Source organism: Somniosus microcephalus, unplaced genomic scaffold (assembly GCF_052327205.1).
Source record: "Somniosus microcephalus isolate GS21.2 unplaced genomic scaffold, FLI_Smic_1.0 unresolved_chr2, whole genome shotgun sequence".
Classification (NCBI taxonomy): Eukaryota; Metazoa; Chordata; class Chondrichthyes; order Squaliformes; family Somniosidae; genus Somniosus; species Somniosus microcephalus.
In genome coordinates, this window is record NW_028225180.1 from 16,908,753 (window position 1) to 16,927,785 (window position 19,033).

At 51.7% G+C, this 19,033-nt stretch overlaps 1 protein-coding gene across 1 annotated transcript in view; it reads right to left on the reverse strand.

The window, feature by feature from the left end:
- Positions 1–4,712: 4,712 nt before the first annotated feature.
- LOC147092199 (double C2-like domain-containing protein beta) overlaps positions 4,713–19,033 on the reverse strand; it is a 79,449-nt gene continuing 65,128 nt past the window's right edge. Inside the window, exon 7 of the mRNA XM_085975567.1 lies at positions 4,713–4,773. Coding sequence (XP_085831693.1) covers positions 4,713–4,773 — 61 coding nt within the window. The remainder of the gene's footprint in view (positions 4,774–19,033) is intronic.

The following is a 19,033-nucleotide window of genomic DNA, read 5'->3' on the forward strand; positions in this document are numbered from 1 at the left end:
TGTATCTAACCCGCGCTGTACCTGCCCTGGGAGTGTTTGATGGGGCAGTGCAGAGGGAGATTTACTCTATGTCTAACCGTGCTTTACCTGCCCTGGGAGTGTTGGATGGGACAGTGTAGAGGGAGCTTTAAGGTGTATCTAAGCCATGCTGCAGATGTCCTGGGAGTGTTTGATGGGACAGTGTAGATGGAGCTTTACTCTGTATCTAACCCGTGCTGTAACCGTCCCTGGGAGTGTTTGACAGGACAGTGTAGAGGGAACTTTACTGTGTATCTAACCCATGCTCTACCTGTCCTGGGAGTCTTATATGGGACAGTGTAGAGCGAGCTTTACTCTGTATCTGACCCGTGCTTTACCTGCCCTGGGAGTGTTTGATGGTATAGTGTAGAGGGAGCTCTACTCTGTATCTGACCCGTGCTGTACCTGCCGTGGCAGTGTTTAATGGGACAGTGTAGAGGGAGCTTTACTCTGTATCTAACCCGTGCTGTACCTGCCCTGGGAGTGTTTGACGGGACAGTGTAGAGAAGCTTTACTCTGTATCTAACCCGTGCTTTACCTGCCCTGGGAGTGATTAATGGGGCAGTGTAGAGGGAGCTTTACTCTGTATCTAACCCATGCTGTACCTGCCCTGGGAGTGTTTGATGGGACAGTGTAGAGGGAGCTTTACTCTGTACCTAACCCGTGCTGTACCTGCCCTGGAGTGTTTAATGGGACAGTGTAGAGGGAGCTTTACTCTGTATCTAAACCTAGCTGTACCTGCCCTGGGAGTGTTTGACGGGACAGTGTGGAGGGAGCTTTACTCTATATCTAACCCGTGCTGTACCTGCCCTGGGAGTGTTTGATGAGACAATGTAGAGGGAGCTTTACTCTGTATCTAACCCGTGCTGTACCTGCCCTGGGAGTGTTTGATGGGACTGTGTAGAGCGAGCTTTACTCTGAATCTAACCCATGCTGTACCTGCCCTGGGAGTGTTTCATGGGACACTAGAGTGAGCTTTACTCTATATCTAACCCGTGCTGTACCTGCCCTGGAGTGTTTGATGGGACAGTGTAGAGGGAGCTTTACTCTGTATCTAACCCGTGCTGTACCTGCCCTGGGAGTGTTTGATGGGACAGTGTAGAGGGAGCTTTATTCTGTATCTAACCCGTTCTGTACCTGCCCTGGGAGTGTTTGATGGGGACAGTGTAGAGGGAGCTTTACTCTGTATCTAAACCCGTGCTGTACCTGCCCTGGAGTGTTTGATGGGACAGTGTAGAGGGAGCTTTACTCTGTATCTAACCCGTGCTGTACCTGCCCTGGGAGTGTTTGATGGGACAGTGTGGATGGAGCTTTACTCTGTATCTAACCCGTGCTGTACCTGTCCTGGGAGTGTTTCATGGGACACTAGAGTGAGCTTTACTCTATATCTAACCCGTGCTGTCCCTGCCCTGGGACTGTTTGATGGGACAGTGTAGAGGGAGCTTTACTCTGTATCTAACCCCTGATGTACCGTCCCTGGAGTGTTTGATGGAACAGTGTAGAGGGTCTGTTACTGTGTATCTAATCTGTGCTCTAACCTGTCCTGGGAGTGTTTGATGGGACAGTGCAGTGGGAGCTTTACTCTGTAAGTTTCGCAAAATTTATGGCCTAGAAATTGGGTATAGCCCGGCTTGAGGCGTTAGAACTGGCGCTGCGCAAAGTTTATAGCCAGACGAAACTTAACGCTGCAAGGCGCGATATTGGGTTGCATCACCCCTAAAGGTGATTGAGGAGCGAATTCAGGCATTACACGGGACTCCTAAGGCGCTAAACTTCCGGCGCAACCCAATATCGGAGCGGACGGGCTCAGCGCAGGTGCTCTCAATTACTGATGACCACGAGACTTCCAGGCGCCGTCTAGCTCTTAAAGGGGTAGGTCAGTCAGCTTCAGCATCCACACTCTGCGCCTTGCAGGCCTCAGAATCGGCGCAGGCCCTTCTCTGGCGATAAAAACTTGGACCAGATGGAGAAGGTGAGACAGAGAGCAGAGCGCTTCACCAATGAGGCTCTGGAGCAATTGGTGGCCACAGTGGAGCGCCGGCGAGATGTTCTCTACCCAACCAATGGCACGAGGCTGAATCATAAGGACTACCGACGAGCTTGGAGGGATGTATGTCAGAGGGTCAACTCCAGCAGCATGGTGACCAGGAGCCCTGTCCAATGCAGAAAGAAATTCAACGGCCTCACTCGGGTCGTGAGGGTTGGTGTTGTTCCTGCAAACTTCTGCATCCCTTCATTTACACCTGACTTTATGGCAACAGGGTGGTCTGTGCCCCATTGGCCATCTGCCAGCAAGCACCCATGGCCCTTTCTGGGCACACACATGCACATTTGACTCAGGGCTTCATGTAAGGGCTTTTTCACCATGGGGGGCATGAGATGATCACTCAGGGCATCAGGTAACATAACTTCCCCTCCTTTCCCCTGCAGTCCATGCTGGCGAGGATTGGCAAAGACCAGCTTCGCACCGGTGGAGGACCTCCACAAGTGGTCACTCTCACGGATCTCGAGGAGAGAGTCCACCAGGTTCTTGGAGGACGTCTGAATGGTCCTGTAACCACTGCAGCTACCGACCCCATTGTCGACAGCGATGGTAAGGTTCTCACCTCTTACAACTGTCTCCTTATACTTGTTCCCCCCGCCAGCATGCTTTCTCACTGTGGACCCATGTCATAGCCTTGCCGCAATCTGGCATCCCTTACTGTGAACCTGTCCTTTTGCTAAAGCCACTCTTCCACCTCCCTGCTTTCAGATGCTGCATCACCAGCTCGGGAGCCGGGCCCTCAAGCTGCCAGTGCCTCTGAAGGCTCAATGAGAAAATTACTGTCCAACAGAAGGTCAGCAACTCTCTCCAGCAACGATCAGGATGGCCAGCCCAAATGGCTGCAGCTTTAATACTAGTGCTGTCCCCTTTAAATAGCGCCCCCCGAGTCCGAGAAGGGCCTGGGAACGCTCCATCCAACTGTCACTAATAGCGCCAGGTGGAAAGGTTGCGGGCGCCACCGAATATCCGGTCCGGGGCGCAAAAATGGCGTTGCACACTGAAATGACGTCATGATCTGCCTGCGGCCATGGGCACGCGCAAAGAGTTAGCGCCGGCGCAAAAATCATACTCAATATGGGAGGTGGCGCTATATTCACAGCGCCCGCCCGAAAATTGGGTAACGCCCAATTCTCGGGCTCTTTAGGCGCTAATCGCTGGCGCTACCAACCGAATTTCTAGGCCTATATGTTTTTCCATAAGTGTTACTGGCAGAAGAGGCCTTAATTGTAAAGACTTTTAAAAGCAGCCCAGAAAAGGGGACACTTAAAATGGCCGCCAGACCCTGTGACAAGCTTGGACACTTTAACGTGGTTCCTGCAGTCCCCAGACAGCTTTTGTGGGTTCAGCCCATCAAGCCCTGGAACACAGAACCAGACTGAACCACATACATACGCAAAACTCTGGGATGCGATACCAGGCAGCACCCATCAATATAGGATAGCAAAATACTGCAGATGTTGGAAATCCGAAGTAACAACAGAAAATGCTGGAAAAACTCAGCAAGTCAGGTAACATCCGTGGAGAGAAATTTGAGTTGACGTTTCGGGTTTGACCCTTCTTCAAAACGGGAGAGAAAAGGAACTAGATCGAAGGCAGGGCTGCGATCGGACAAAAGAATAAAAGAACCAAAAGAAGTAAAAGAGATTAGAAGCTAGACGAGATGGTAATAGGCTGTGATTAGGTGTAAAGTGTACTGGCAGGGCAAAAGATAGCTGCCAGGTGTGAGAGAGGAACAAAAGGAAAGGGGGGGGGGAAAGGAAAGGAGTGGAAAAATATAAGTGAAAATGAAATAGGGGCCGAGGTTATGATCTGAAATTGTTGAACTCGATATTGAGACCGGAAGGCTGCAGACTGCCTAATCGGAAGATGAGGTGCTGTTTCTCTCCACGGATGTTGCCTGACTTGCTGAGTTTTTCCAGCATTTTCTGTTGTTACTACCCATCAATATAGATTGGATACAGATTCAAATAGATCGGCCTGTAGATAAAGGCCATCTAAGTGTTACACAGACAAAGGAAAACCAGTTTCCAAGTTTAATGGGAACATCGATACCCATTTACAACAATCAAAACCCGGGATGGCAGTTACCGGCCATCTCGAAGCTACTTTAAATTAACGACTACCCTTTTGTACCATAAGCCCGCCAAAAGTAAACCAAAGACTCACCGAGATCTGGCGGGAGATAAGGGCTTCTCCTGAGAAGTATAATTGGGGTCCCGGGTAGCCATCAAAAAAAAGGAAGCTAAGCGAAGCCAGAAGGAAGGAGGTTCGGGGATTCGTTGGAAGAACGTTCGGTAACTGGGGCTCTTCATCCTGATCGTATCATGGTACCTTCTGTGTGGTATCATCACCTTCGATAGCAGCTGGAGTTCGGAGAAGAAGACGGTTCGAGTCGGCGTTCCGCTCCGGTGTAACCGTCGGGAGATCATCGACCAACCCCGGGCCGCTTGACGAGACAAAGAGGCCGTAAAACTACAGTAGAGACATTTATGAAAGCCGGCTAGAGGCAGATGGTCTCTTCCCCACGTCAACAGATCCAGCCTGTCCATGACCTTCACCTCGAGGAAAGGAAGGTGTGTAGCAGCTCGCAGCCCGCAGCACTGACCACGAGGAGACAGGACGCCTGAAAGGATCAAAACGCAGACCTGTTTCAAAACTTTGCAATTCCCAGCTGGATTGGTGAGCATGTTTCTGGCCCTTCATAATTGGATCTGGATAGGACAAAAGGGGGTGGATATTTTGGGAATAATTAACATGAGTTGTTGTCCCTCGATATTCCGTGTTTTTCCCCATTTCATGATGACTGTTGTAAGGTATAATGGCCTAGAAATTCAGTTGGGCGCGCCAGCCGTTAGCGCCTTAGGGGGAGTAGATCTCGAGCGCTAGGCGCTTATCGCCCGGGCGCAGAGCGATCTGCGCCTCTCCCCAACTTCAGGACACATTTAGCGCCGGCGCAAAGTCTTAGCGCGTGCCCTGCTGCGCGCGCAGTTCATGACGTCATATAATAGTGCAACGCCCTTTGTGCGCCCCGAACCGGAACTTCACTCGCGCCGGCCCATTGTGCGCCGGGCGTCCCGAGCGACTGTGAAGTGGAACGGTACACAGGCCAGCCGGGCCGGGGGGAGCGCTAATTAAAGGGCACTTACCCAGCAGTATAAAGGCCAGCCATTTTGCAGCATTCACTCTTGTGCAACGGTTTTTTGGACAGAGACCAAGGAGGAGAGTTTACTGGTTTGGACCAACACTTGGACAGGTATTTTTGGCTCAGGCCAGAGCTTACCAATTATCTTAGCCTTCATTCAGAGCTCAGTGTTTGCCAGCATATAATGGGGGCTGCATTGGGTGGCAACGCTGAATTTCAGCCTTATGCCAGAAGGGCTTACAGACGCCGTGAGAGAGTGGCAGCCCTGGCTAGACGCAGAGGGGGCAACAGGCGTTGCCAACTGAGGCCTTACCCACGCAGGGTATACCGCCAGCAGACCTCCTATCTGACCATGTCTGCCGCGATGTGTGTTAGGAGGCTGCGATTCCGAAGGGAGGTGGTTGCAGACATCTGCCAGCTGCTTCACAGAGATCTGCAGCCACAGCTGATGCGCAGGACGTCTCTGTCGGTGGCAGTGAAGGTGACAGTGGCTCTCAACTTCTATGCCTCCGGCTCCTTCCAATCCGCTACTGGGGACATCGCTAACATCTCCCAGTTTGCCGTGCATTGCTGCATCCGCCAGGTGACCGAAACCCTTTTCAGAAGGAGACATCAATTCATCTCCTTCCCCATGACCCTGGACAAGCAGCAGCAGCGTGCAGTGGGGTTTGCAAGAATAGCGGGCTTCCCCATGGTGCAGGGCGCCATTGACTGCACGCATGTGGCTTTGCGGGCACCTCTGGAGCATGCCGAGGATTACCGCAACCGGAAGGGCTACCATTCCCTCAATGTACAGCTGGTGTGTGACCACAGGCAGCGCATCCTAGTTGTCAATGCCCGCTTTCCAGGCAGCAGCCACGATGTCTTTATCCTGCGACAGACAACTGTGGCTGACATGTTCCAGGCACAGCCTCCCCCAAGAGGATGGCTTATCGGGGACAAAGTCTATCCTTTGTGTACCTGGCTCATGACCCCGCTCCGCGCGCCCACGACCCCTGCTGAAGAGGCATACAACGAGAGCCATCAAGCGACGAGGAGCCTCATAGAACAAACAATCGGCGTGCTCAAGCAACGGTTCCACTGTCTCGATCACTCCGGGGGAGCCCTCCAGTATTCGCAGGATCGAGTCTCCCAATTCGTCGTCGTTTGCTGCATGCTGCACAACCTGGCTATCCACAGGACTCAGGCACTGCCACCTGACGTTGGACCACCACCTCAGGAGGAGGAGCAGGAGGAGCATGAGGACGATGAGGACGAGGAGTACCAGCCCAGGAGGGACGCACAAGGTCCAAGGGCCGCCCGTCGTCGGCTTATTGAACGTCACTTCTAGGCCCCCTGTCAGGGAATGGCTTGTGCCAATGATAGAACATGATTGCAGCCGCTCCGCAAGCCCTCAGCCGGTTAAGGCAACAAACACTTCAAAGATCAAACATGGACAATGTGAATAAATAAAATGCTTTATTGTACAATCTCTGGGCCCTTCCCACATGAAAACCAAAAACAGAGGAAACCCCCAAAAAACACTCAAACACATTACTCGCTCCCACAACCTGGGGAGGATTAACAAAATAGGGCAACTAAAATGGCCGTCATTCTCGGCCTTCGTCCAAAACAAACATCACATCATCGGCCTTCAAAAAACAAACATCCAATTCTCGGCCTCAAGAAACAAACACAAATGGCCACACATTCGACTATTTGGCCCGCTAGGGCGATGCCTTGGCCATCTTTGGGTGGCCCCTGCCCGCCCTGCTGCTCCGCCTCAAAGTAAGGCCATTGGCTGCTGCAAGGCTGGGGGCAGGCTCCTGAGGGTCACATGTCGTGATGGCAGATGCCCTTGGGGGTCGGCTTAGTCGAAGTCTGGCCGTCGAGCGGGCAGCTGTTGATTGCTGCAGCTGTGGCTGGCCAGCATCAGTCGCTGCAGCAGCTCCTGGCAGCTCCACTGGGGGAGTGGCAGTGGCGGCTGGAGGAATGGCGTCAAGCTGGCGGATGGCAGGCGCTCGCTGGTCGCCTGAGACACTGGCACTCGCCCGGGCCAGCACTGCAGCATGCGCACCAATCTGCCGAGGGACAGACCGATGTGCTGCTGCAGCGCGCCGGGTGCCCTGGCGATGCCTGGCTGACACAGCGAGTGTGGCAGCAGTGAGTGCCCGTGTTGACCTGTTCACTGACCGCAGCAGAGCAGCCAGTGACTGGACGGCACCACTAATCACCTGGCCAGTCGCTGAAAGATCTGCCCGGTATTCCGCCCGACTGGTGGCCTCTAAGGGCCCGAACTCGGCCACACTCCGAGAGAGGGAATCGATGGACTCAGGCAACCGTGCCACTGCTGCCATGAGCTCCGTGTGCCGGCGCTCCGAGTCCGCGGACAAGTCTTCGAGGCGTTCCATCTCCTCGGCGAAGAGCATCTCCTGACTGGAGGCCGGACTCTCCCTCTGGGGAGAAGGCCGCCGAGCTGGCCGACCCTTCTTGCGTTGCTGGAGGCCGCTGGGCCCAGCAATTGGACTCCCCTCCGACGCATCCCCCCTCTGGGGAGAAGGCCGCCGAGCTTCCACCCCCCTCCCGCCTTTCTGCAGCACGCAGGTCCCAGGAGCTCCCCTCCCCTTCGACACTTCCGCCACGCTGCCCTCCAGGGAAGACGTGTCCCCTACATTGGCCTGGGTGGCCGTGGCTGAGGGTTCCCCTGATGGGCCGCCTTCCTCTTGCTCCTCCTCCTGCTCCTCCTCGGAGGGTCTGTCACTGGCAAGCTGAGGGACCTCCTCTTGACCATCTGAAAGCAGGATGGCACAAGAGTAGCTTTAGAGTGAGGAGAGGGCATCAGTGCGGGATGCATGAGTGGTGGCATTCAGCGCATTGGTCGGACAGTGGCAAAGGATGTAGATCTGATGCGCAAGTGGGACGAGAGAGGTGCCCAGAACAGGGTCGGCATCTCCACATGCAACGGGCCCAATCACCCGGCCACCCATGAGGCGCTCCACGCGATGTTGCAGGTCGGTGAGTGGCTGGATATGGGGTCGTCCTCCCCCGGTCGCAGTCCGGCTCTTGCGATTATTCGCCAGCTTGGCCTGCAAGAGAAAGGACGGCCTCTAAGTACAGTGTGTCGCCGTGATCTTGTGTGCACTGCCTCCCATGGTGGAATAGCCTGGCCAGTGTGTCGCCATGATCTGCTGTGCACTGCCTCCCATGGTGGAATAGCCTGGCCAGTGTGTCGCCATGATCTGCTGTGCACTGCCTCCCATGGTGGAATAGCCTGGCCAGAGTGTCGCCATGATCTGCTGTGCAATGCCTCCCATGGTGGAATAGCCTGGCCAGTGTGTCGCCATGATCTGGTGTGCACTGCCTCCCATGGTGGAACAGCTTGGCCAGTGTGTTCAGTGCAGAATGTGCAATTGATGCTCATGCCTGTGCCATAGCTGCTGGATGAAGGCTGGCCATTAGAGCTTTCAGGTCCCTTTGCCCATAATGTGAGGTGCACATGCAAGGATGAGGAGGTCATTGGAAAGGGTACTCACCCTGACAATGCGTGTGAGGTCATTTAACTTTTTGCGGCATTGGGCACCGGTCCTGGGGACGTTGCTGTTGGCTGACAGCTTGCTGGCGACATGCCTCCAGGCTCTCCGGTAGACGCGGACCGTCGCCTTCTTGCCATTGTCCGGGTACAAAACATGGCGCCTCTTCTCCACAGCAGCAAGCAGCACACTCAGATCACGCTCTGAGAAGCGCTGCGCACGTTCACGGGCCTTCTCCATGTCTTCAGGCGCTATTTGGGTCCAGCAGCAGTGTTCAGGCCTAGCTGGAGGGCTCCACTATCCAGGGCGTGGCAGCAGACACAGTCGACCCTTCCCCCTTAAGAGCTGGCCGGCGCCAGGGTGTCTGCTGTCAGTCACGAGATGGCCGCACCTGCGCTGCGCCCGGCCTCGGCGCTATCGAGCACCACCTCCGGCTTAGCGCCCAAAGAGAGGCGTCCAACAGCAGTTTTAGCGCTCACCCGAACTAGTAGGGCGAAGCTAATGAATATCGGAGAAGTGGCCTAGATTTGGCGGCGGCCGCAAACTTTAGCGGACGCCCCACTTTAGCGCCCCAAAAGTGGCGTCAATGAATTTCTAGGCCAATATGCCTGTATCTATTCTAGTTAGCACTGTATTATCATTTGTTTTTCCCTCCCATGTGCCCTCTTATTTGCTTGCATTTGATTTGTTTTTCCTCATGCAATAAAATTTCATTTTGTTTCATTAAACCTGGTCTATAAGAGTATTCTCTGCATTGTAGTTTCTGCACCTAAGTCCAGTGTCTAGAATCTAAGGGGTGAGTGGGTCGAACCACTCAAAGGTTTTTCTGTGCAAAAGGGAGAGAGAGGCCTCTAGAGAGAGAAACCTCTGCGATCCCAGGAGATGAGAACCCCTTACAGCTCTGTATCTAACCTGTGCTGTACCTGCCCTGGGAGTGTTTGATGGGACAGTGTAGAGGGAGCTTTACTCTGTATCTAACCCGTGCTGTACCTGCCCTGGGAGTGTTTGATGGGACAGTGTAGAGGGAGCTTTACTCTGCATCTAACCCATGCTGTACCTGCTTGGGAGTGTTTGATGGGACAGTGTAGAGGGAGCTTTACTCTGTATCTAACCCGTGCTGTACCTGCCCTGGGAGTGTTTGATGGGACAGTGCAGAGGGAGCTTTACTCTGTACCTAACCTGTGCTGTACCTGCCCTGGGAGTGTCTGATGGGACAGTGCAGAGGGAGCTTTGCTCTGTATCTAATTTGTGCTGTACCTGCCCTGGGAGTGTTTGATGGGACAGTGTAGAGGGAGCTTTACTCTGTATCTAACCCCAGCTGTCCCTGCCCTGGGAGTATTTGATGGGACAGTGTAGAGGGAGCTTTACTCTGTATCTAACACGTGCTGTACCTGTCCTGGGAGTGTTTGATGGGACAGTGTAGAGGGAGCTTTACTCTGTATCTAACCCATGCTGTACCTGCCCTGGGAGTGTTTGATGGGACAGTGTAGAGGGAGCTTTACTTTGTATCTAACCCCGTGCTGTACCTGCCCTGGGAGTGTTTGATGGGACAGTGTAGAGGGAGCTTTACTTTGTATCTAACCCCGTGCTGTACCTGCCCTGGGAGTGTTTGATGGGACAGTGTAGAGGGAGCTTTACTTTGTATCTAACCCCGTGCTGTACCTGCCCTGGGAGTGTTTGATGGGACAGTGTAGAAGGAGCTTTACTCTGTACCTAACCTGTGCTGTACCTGCCCTGGGAGTGTCTGATGGGACAGTGCAGAGGGAGCTTTACTCTGTACCTAACCTGTGCTGTACTTGCCCTGGGAGTGTTTGATGGGGACAGTTTAGAGGGAGCTTTGCTCTGTATCTAATTTGTGCTGTACCTGCCCTGGGAGTGTTTGATGGGACAGTGTAGAGGGAGCTTTACTCTGTATCTAACCCCAGCTGTCCCTGCCCTGGGAGTATTTGATGGGACAGTGTAGAGGGAGCTTTACTCTGTATCTAACCCGTGCTGTACCTGTCCTGGGAGTGTTTGATGGGACAGTGTAGAGGGAGCTTTACTCTGTATCTAACCCATGCTGTACCTGCCCTGGGAGTGTTTGATGGGACAGTGTAGAGGGAGCTTTACTTTGTATCTAACCCCGTGCTGTACCTGCCCTGGGAGTGTTTGATGGGACAGTGTAGAGGGAGCTTTACTTTGTATCTAACCCCGTGCTGTACCTGCCCTGGGAGTGTTTGATGGGACAGTGTAGAAGGAGTTTACACTGTATCTAACCCATGCTGGACCGATCCTGGGAGATTTTTTTTTTTTAATTCATTGATGGGATGTGGGCGTCGCTGGCTGGCTAGGCCTGCATTTAGTGCCCATCCCTAATTGCCCTTGAGAAGATGGCGGTGAGCCGCCTTCTTGAACCGCTGCAGTCCATATGGTGTAGGTACACCCACAATGCTGTTAGGAAGGGAGTTCCAGGATTTTGGCCCAGCGACAGTGAAGGAACGGCGATACAGGTCCAAGTCAGGATGGTGTGTGGCTTGGAGGGGAACTTGTAGGTGGTGATGTTCCCATGCATCTGCTGCCCTTGTCCTTCTAAGTGGTAGAGGTCGCGGGTTTGGAAGGTGCTGTTGAAGGAGCTTTGGCGAGTTGCTGCTGTGCATCTTGTAGATGGTACACACTGCAGCCACAGTGCGCCGGTGGTGGAGGGAGTGAATGTTGAAGGTGGTGGATGGGGTGCCAATCAAGCGGGCTGCTTTGTCCTGGATGGTGTCGAGCTTCTTGAGTGTTGTTGGAGCTGCACTCATCCAGGCAAGTGGAGAGTATTCCATCACACTCCTGACTTGTGCCTTGTAGATGGTGGAAAGGCTTTGGGGAGTCAGGAGGTGAGACACTCGCCGCAGAATTCCCAGCCTCTGGCCTGCTCTTGTAGCCACAGTATTTATATGGCTGGTCCAGTTCAGTTTCTGATCAATGGTAACCCCCAGGATGTTGATAGTGGGGGATTCAGCGATGGTAATGCCATTGAATGTCAAGGGGAGATGGTTAAAGTCTCGCTTGTTGGAGATGGTCATTGCCTGGCACTTGTGTGGTGCGAATGTTACTTGCCACTTGTCAGCCCAAGTCTGAATGTCGTCCAGGTCTTGCTGCATATGGACAGGAACTGCGTCAGTATCTGACGAGTCTCGAATGGTGCTGAACAGTGTGCAATCATCAGCGAACATCCCCACTTCTGACCTTATGATGGAGGGAAGGTCATTGATGAAACAGCTGAAGATGGTTGGGCCTAGGACACTGCCCTGAGGAACTCCTGCAGTGATGTCATGTGATTGAGATGAATGACCTCCAACAACCACAGCCAACTTCCTTTGTGCTAGGTATGATTCCAACCAATGGAGAGTTTTCCCCTTGATTCCCATTGACTTCAGTTTTGCTAGGACTGCTTGATGCCACACTCGATCAAATGCTGCCTTGATGTCAAGGGCAGTCACTCTCACCTCACCTCTTGAGTTCAGCTCTTTTGTCCATGTTTGGACCAAGGCTGTAATGAGGTCAGGAGCTGAGTGGCCCTGGCGGAACCCAAACTGGGCCTCAGTTAGCAGGTTATTGCTGAGTAAGTGCCGCTTGATAGCACTGTCGACGACACCTTCCATCACTTTGCTGATGATTGAGAGTAGACTGATGGGACGGTAATTGGCCGGGTCGGATTTGTCCTGCTTTTTGTAGACAGGACATACTTGGGCAATTTTCCACATTGCCGGGTAGATGCCAGTGTTGTAGCTGTACTGGAACAGCTTGGCTAGGGGCGCAGCTAGTTCTGGAGCACAAGTCTTCAGTACTATTGCCGGAATGTTGTCAGGGCCCATAGTCTTTGCAGTATCCAGTGTCTTCAGCCATTTCTTGACATCACGTGGAGTGAATTGAATGGGCTGAAGACTGGCATCTGTGATGCTGGGGACCTCAGGAGGAGGCCGAGATGGATCATCCACTCGGCACTTCTGGCTGAAGATAGTTGCAAATGCTTCAGCCTTGTCTTTTGCACTCACGTGCTGGGCTCCACCATCATTGAGGATGGGGATATTTTTGGAGCCTCCTCCTCCTGTTAACTGTTTAATTGTCCACCACCACTCACGACTGGATGTGGCAGGACTGCAGAGCTTTGATTTGATCCGATGGTTGTGAGATCGCTTAGCTCTGTCTATCGCATGTTGCTTCCGTTGTTTGGCATGCAAGTAGTCCTGTGTTGTAGCCTCACCAGGTTGACACCTCATTTTTCGGTATGCCTGCTGCTGTTCCCGGCGTGCTCTCCTGCACTCTTCGTTAAACCAGGGTTGATCTCCCGGCTTGATGGTAATGGTAGAGTGAGGGATATGCCGGGGCATGAGGTTACAGATTGTGGTTGAATACAATTCTGCTGCTGCTGATGGCCCACAGCGCCTCATGGACGCCCAGTTTGGAGTTGCCAGATCTGTTTGAAATCTGTCCCATTTAGCACGGTGGTAGTGCCACACAACACGGTGGAGGGTATCCTCAACATGAAGACGGGACTTCGTCCCCACAAGGACTGTGCGGTGGTCACTTCCACCAATGCTGGGAGGGTTTGATGGGACAGTGTAGAGGGAGCTTTACTCTGTATCTAACCCGTGCTGTACCTGCCCTGGGAGTGTTTGATGGGACAGTGTAGAGGGAGCTTTACTCTGTATCTAACCCGTGCTGTACCTGCCCTGGGAGTGTTTGATGGGACAGTGTAGAGGGAGCTTTACTCTGCATCCAACCCGTGCTGTACCTGCCCTGGGAATGTTTGATGGGACAGTGTAGAGGGAGCTTTACTCTGTATCTAACCCGTGCTGTACCTGCCCTGGGAGTGTTTGATAGGACAGTGTAGAGGGAGCTTTACTCTGTATCTAACCCGTGCTGTACCTGCCCTGGGAGTGTTTGATGGGACAGTGTAGAGGGAGCTTTACTCTGTATCTAACCCGTACTGTACCTGCCCTGGGAGTGTTTGATAGGACAGTGTAGAGGGAGCTTTACTCTGTATCTAACCCGTGCTGTACCTGCCCTGGGAGTGTTTGATGGGACAGTGTAGAGGGAGCTTTACTCTGTATCTAACCCGTACTGTACCTGCCCTGGGAGTGTTTGATGGGACAGTGTAGAGGGAGCTTTACTCTGTATCTAACCCGTGCTGTACCTGCCCTGGGAGTGTTTGATGGGACAGTGTAGAGGGAGCTTTACTCTGTATCTAACCCGTACTGTACCTGCCCTGGGAGTGTTTGATGGGACAGTGTAGAGGGAGCTTTACTCTGTATCTAACCCGTACTGTACCTGCCCTGGGAGTGTTTGATGGGACAGTGTAGAGGGCGATGGACTCTGTATCCAACCCGTGCTGTACCTGCCCTGGGAGTGTTTGATGGGACAGTGTAGAGGGCGATGGACTCTGTATCCAACCCGTGCTGTACCTGCCCTGGGAGTGTTTGATGTGACAGTGTAGAGGGCGATGGACTCTGCATCCAACCCGTACTGTACCTGCCCTGGGAGTGTTTGATGGGACAGTGTAGAGGGAGATTGTCTCTGCATCTAACCAGTGCTGTACCTGCCCTGGGAGTGTTTGATGGGACAGTGTAGAGGGAGCTTTACTCTGTATCTAACCCGTGCTGTACCTGCCCTGGGAGTGTTTGACGGGACAGTGTAGAGGGAGCTTTACTCTGCATCCAACCCGTACTGTACCTGCCCTGGGAGTGTTTGATGGGACAGTGTAGAGGGCGATGGACTCTGTATCCAACCCGTGCTGTACCTGCCCTGGGAGTGTTTGATGGGACAGTGTAGAGGGAGATGGACTCTATATCCAACCCGTGCTGTACCTGCCCTGGGAGTGTTTGATGGGACAGTGTAGAGGGAGATGGACTCTATATCCAACCCGTGCTGTACCTGCCCTGGGAGTGTTTGATGGGACAGTGTAGAGGGAGCTTTACTTTGTATCAAACCCGTGCTGTACCTGCCCTGGGAGTGCTGATGGGACTGTGTAGAGGGAGCTTTACTTTGTATCAAACCCGTGCTGTACCTGCCCTGGGAGTGTTTGATGGGACAGTGTAGAGGGAGCTTTATTCTGTATATAACCTGTTGTGTATGTAACCTGTTCCACCTTAAGAGAGCTTAAGCCTGTTCCACCTTAAGAGATGTACTACTTTCTCAGGCTGCTGTAGACGTAATACCGGGGGTGAACACACCGGTATATAAGCACTGTGCAGTAATCTTGTATTCAGTATAGTGCCTACCTCCAACCAGTAAAGACCTGTTTTTATTGTTACTCATTAGTCTGTGTCTTAATTAACTAAATAATTCACAGACTTAACACTGGCGACGAGTCTGATTCGGACCCTGCGGCAGTCACTCCACGGCAGCTTCGTCCACAGCTAGGACGTTGCAGAGAGGTTTCCACCCTCTCCACCCCACTGGAAGACATCCTGACCTCGGAGCCTCCATCGGCGACCGTCAGCTTCTTCTCCAGCTTGGTGGTGGGTAAGCCATTGTCTGAGCCGGGCAGCGACGTGACAGGCAGTCCACCGCGTTGGCCACACGAACGGGGCTGGGGGAGCCGGAGGAATAGGGCGCGAGAGCCGCTTCGAGCGGGAGGCGTTTCAACAGAGCGATTGCATCTCCTAATAAGGGCCGAGAGCCGCGAGAGCAATCGCATCTCCAGATAAGGACCGAGAGCCGCTTCGGTCGGGAGCCACTTCGCGATCCAGCGATCGCATCCGCTGATAAGGGCCGCACTCGGGCGATCGCGGCAAAGATAAGGGCCGCACTCGGGGGCTGAAGGGAGACGGCGTCGGGGGACGGGTGAAGACCGCCAAGCGCGGGAAAACCGCCATTTTGTGGGCGGAGGACGACGGCAAGAGCGGGAAGCCGCCATCTTTGATAACAAGTAAAGAAAATAAAATCTGAGAAATGGCAAATCTACAATGCCTAAACATGGGAATATTAGCACCTTTGATAGTGACCTCGAAGATTGGGCCATATATGTTGAAAGAGTAAAAAATTATTGTAAGGCCAATAAAATTCGTGACCAAGATAAAGCTCTAACATTATTAAATTTAATGGGTGCGAAGACATACGGGCAATTGAAACACCTGTTATCACCAGATGAACCGGCGGATAAGACGTTCGATGAGATTGTTACTGTCCTGAAAGATCATCTAAACCCCACGCCGCTGATGCTAGTGGAACGATTTAAATTTTACGACAGAAGGCAGCTACAGCATGAAAGCAATGCTGAATATTTGCTAGAATTGCGTAAATTAGCGAAATATTGCCAGTTTGGAACGGGACTGACAGATGCACTACGAGACAAATTTGTGTGTGGTTTATTTAAACAGGATACACAAAAGCGACTGCTCAAGGAGAATGAGCTGACGCTTGAGAAGGCGGTCACTATGGCAGCAGCACACGAAGCCGCAGCGAGAGGCACGGCAGTAATGCAGCTACGGTCACCGGAGCTCAGTGCACACAAATTGGGTGTGAGTTCTGGCAAATGTTATCGTTGTGGAAAGACAACGCATGATCAGAACCAGTGTTGGTTTAAAAACCAAGAATGTAGAACTTGTGGTAGGCTTGGACACATAGCTAGAGTATGCAGGTCAGGGAAGAAGACCAGCAACAAGAAGTCACCGCAAGGAAAATACGCAAAGGTACACAAGGTGACCGAACAGGAGTCCGATTCAGATGCAAGCTGTAATGAACTGGCTAGCTTAAGAGTACTCAACGCTGGTAAGGGTGCAGACCTCCAGACAATTTGGGTCACTCTTCAGATAGAAGGAGTCCAAGTAAAACTGGAATTGGACACTGGATCGGCATTGACGGTCATAAATAAGAAAGATTACGGAAAGTTATTCCAACATATTCCCCTACAGGATACGGGGATTATATTGAAAACATACACGGGGCAAAGAGTGTACCCCATCGGGAAAATAGAGGTTGCAGTGGTCCACAAGGGCGAAGACAGTCAAATAATGGACTTATATGTGATATCTGAAGGAGGTCCTCCACTACTAGGATGGGAGTGGATTAGGAAAATGAATATGGACTGGCATTTCCTACAAACAATAACGAGTGAGAACTCGGTGAAGATAGTCGGCCCAGACTCTGGAACGGATGATGGTAAGCCCAACTCAGGTGCAAAAGACAAAGTTTCAGCACAGAATTCCACTGAGCAACAACAACATAGTTTAACTGTGGATTCTGAGTCTGGCAAGTCTACTGATGTGCCCATTTCTGAGGGACACCGGGCTCGAACTCAACTCCATTTCAAACTACAACAGCAATTAGAACAAATGCTTCGCCGTTTTGAGCAAGAGTTGAATGCAACGAAAGAGTTCTTTGATATAGAGTTGGAGAATCTGGAAAGACAACAGAAGCAGCTGATGGAGAAAATGGAGCAGGAGCACACAAAACGTCTGATGTCAGAGGAGTTAACGGTCAGCCAACTCCTGCATATGCTGAAGGACAGGACTCTGAAATGGGAAAAACTTGAACACGAACTTCAATATTCAAACGAAAGGGGTTCGGAGCTCTCAAAGGTTATTGGAAGAGCTGAGGTGGCAACACAGACTGAGATGACTGCAACAGAGCAGCCCTTGGATGCCAAAAGTACGCTGACTCACGTCAACGTAGAACAACAGACCGCTGAAACAGCTGCTCTGGTAGAGGGATTGAATAGTCCGATCAATCAATCTCCAAAAGAAGTTGAAGTAGTAAAATCTCAAATGAGGTCATTAGTAAACGACTTGCTGAAAGCCCAGAAAAAGCTGGATGAAGAGGTACGCATGAAGAAGTCTCTTCAGGAAAGATGTCTGGACTTGGAACAAAAGCTGGCTAATGCCCAGCTGGGTATGGAGGAAATAGAAGACCCTCTCGCTGGCCTAGATCAGGACGACACCGAATATTACCATGACCTATTGAGTGACACTGAATATTATAGTGACCTGGTCTGCCCAGCTTGTGATGAAAACTCCCAAAGTGCAGAAATCATGATGAATCACAAAAAGTCTAAGAAACACCGGGAGATGGTGGCGCTACGACTGAAAAAGGAGGAAGAGAAGGAGAAACTTTGCATGCAGCTGGCAGCTGACAGTGGAGCCCAGAGAGGATCCAAGAAGCAGAAAAGGAAAAGTCGAAACAGAAGATGACCCATCTGAACCATTATCACCTCTACCAGATCACACACGTGGTCCCTCCGAACGGAGCCAAATCAGTTCGGAAGTTCAAGCTGTTAAATCCATGAAAGGACTATTGAATGAGTAACGTGAACCGACTACACCACAGAGATTGAATCTGTGAACTGTTTTCCGCAGAGACTGAATCTGTGATCTGTTTTGACATGAAGTTATATATGTATATATGTTATTATGTTACGTTAAACATGAAGTTATATATGTATATCTGTTATTACGTTAGGTTAAATGGGGGGATGACTATAAAGCTAAGAAGGGAGGAGTGTTGTGTATGTAAACTGTTCCACCTTAAGAGAGCTTAAGCCTGTTCCACCTTAAGAGATGTACTACTTTCTCAGGCTGCTGTAGACGTAATACCGGGGGTGAACACACCGGTATATAAGCACTGTGCAGTAATCTTGTATTCAGTATAGTCCCTACCTCCAACCAGTAAAGACCTGTTTTTATTGTTACTCATTAGTCTGTGTCTTAATTAACTAAATAATTCACAGACTTAACATAACCCATGCTGAATCTGCCCTGGGAGTGTTTGATGGGACAGTGTAGAGAAAGCTTTACTCTGTATCTAACCCATGCTGTACCTGCCCTGGGAGTATTTGATGGGACAGTTTAGAGGGAGCTTTGCTCTGTATGTAACCCGTGCTGTACCTGCCCTGGGAGTGTCTGATGGGACAGTGCAGAGGGAGCTTTACTCTGTATCTAACCCGTGCTGTACCTGCCCTGGGAGTGTTTGATGGGACAGTGTAGAGTGAGCTTTACTCTGTATCTATCCCATTCTGTACCTGCCCTGGGAGTGTTTGATGGGACAGTGTAGAGGGAGCTTTACTCTGTGTGGTAAACCACTGTTATCGTTTTCATTGTTGTTCACTGTTGTTCACTACTGTTATCGTTATTACACATTGTTACCTCTTGCTACTCACTGTTTACCAATGCATGCCTCAGCTGGCTCCACCCATGGCTCCGCCTACATGACCTGGTATAAAGGTGGCTGCTCGGCAACCCACTTCCTTCTTGGAACCAGTCGTCCATGAGAGGCATGCTCTGTTCTTTAGTTAATAACAACCTTTTCATTACTATCCTAATTCATCGCTTTTTATGGATTAATTGATAAGCGTATCAA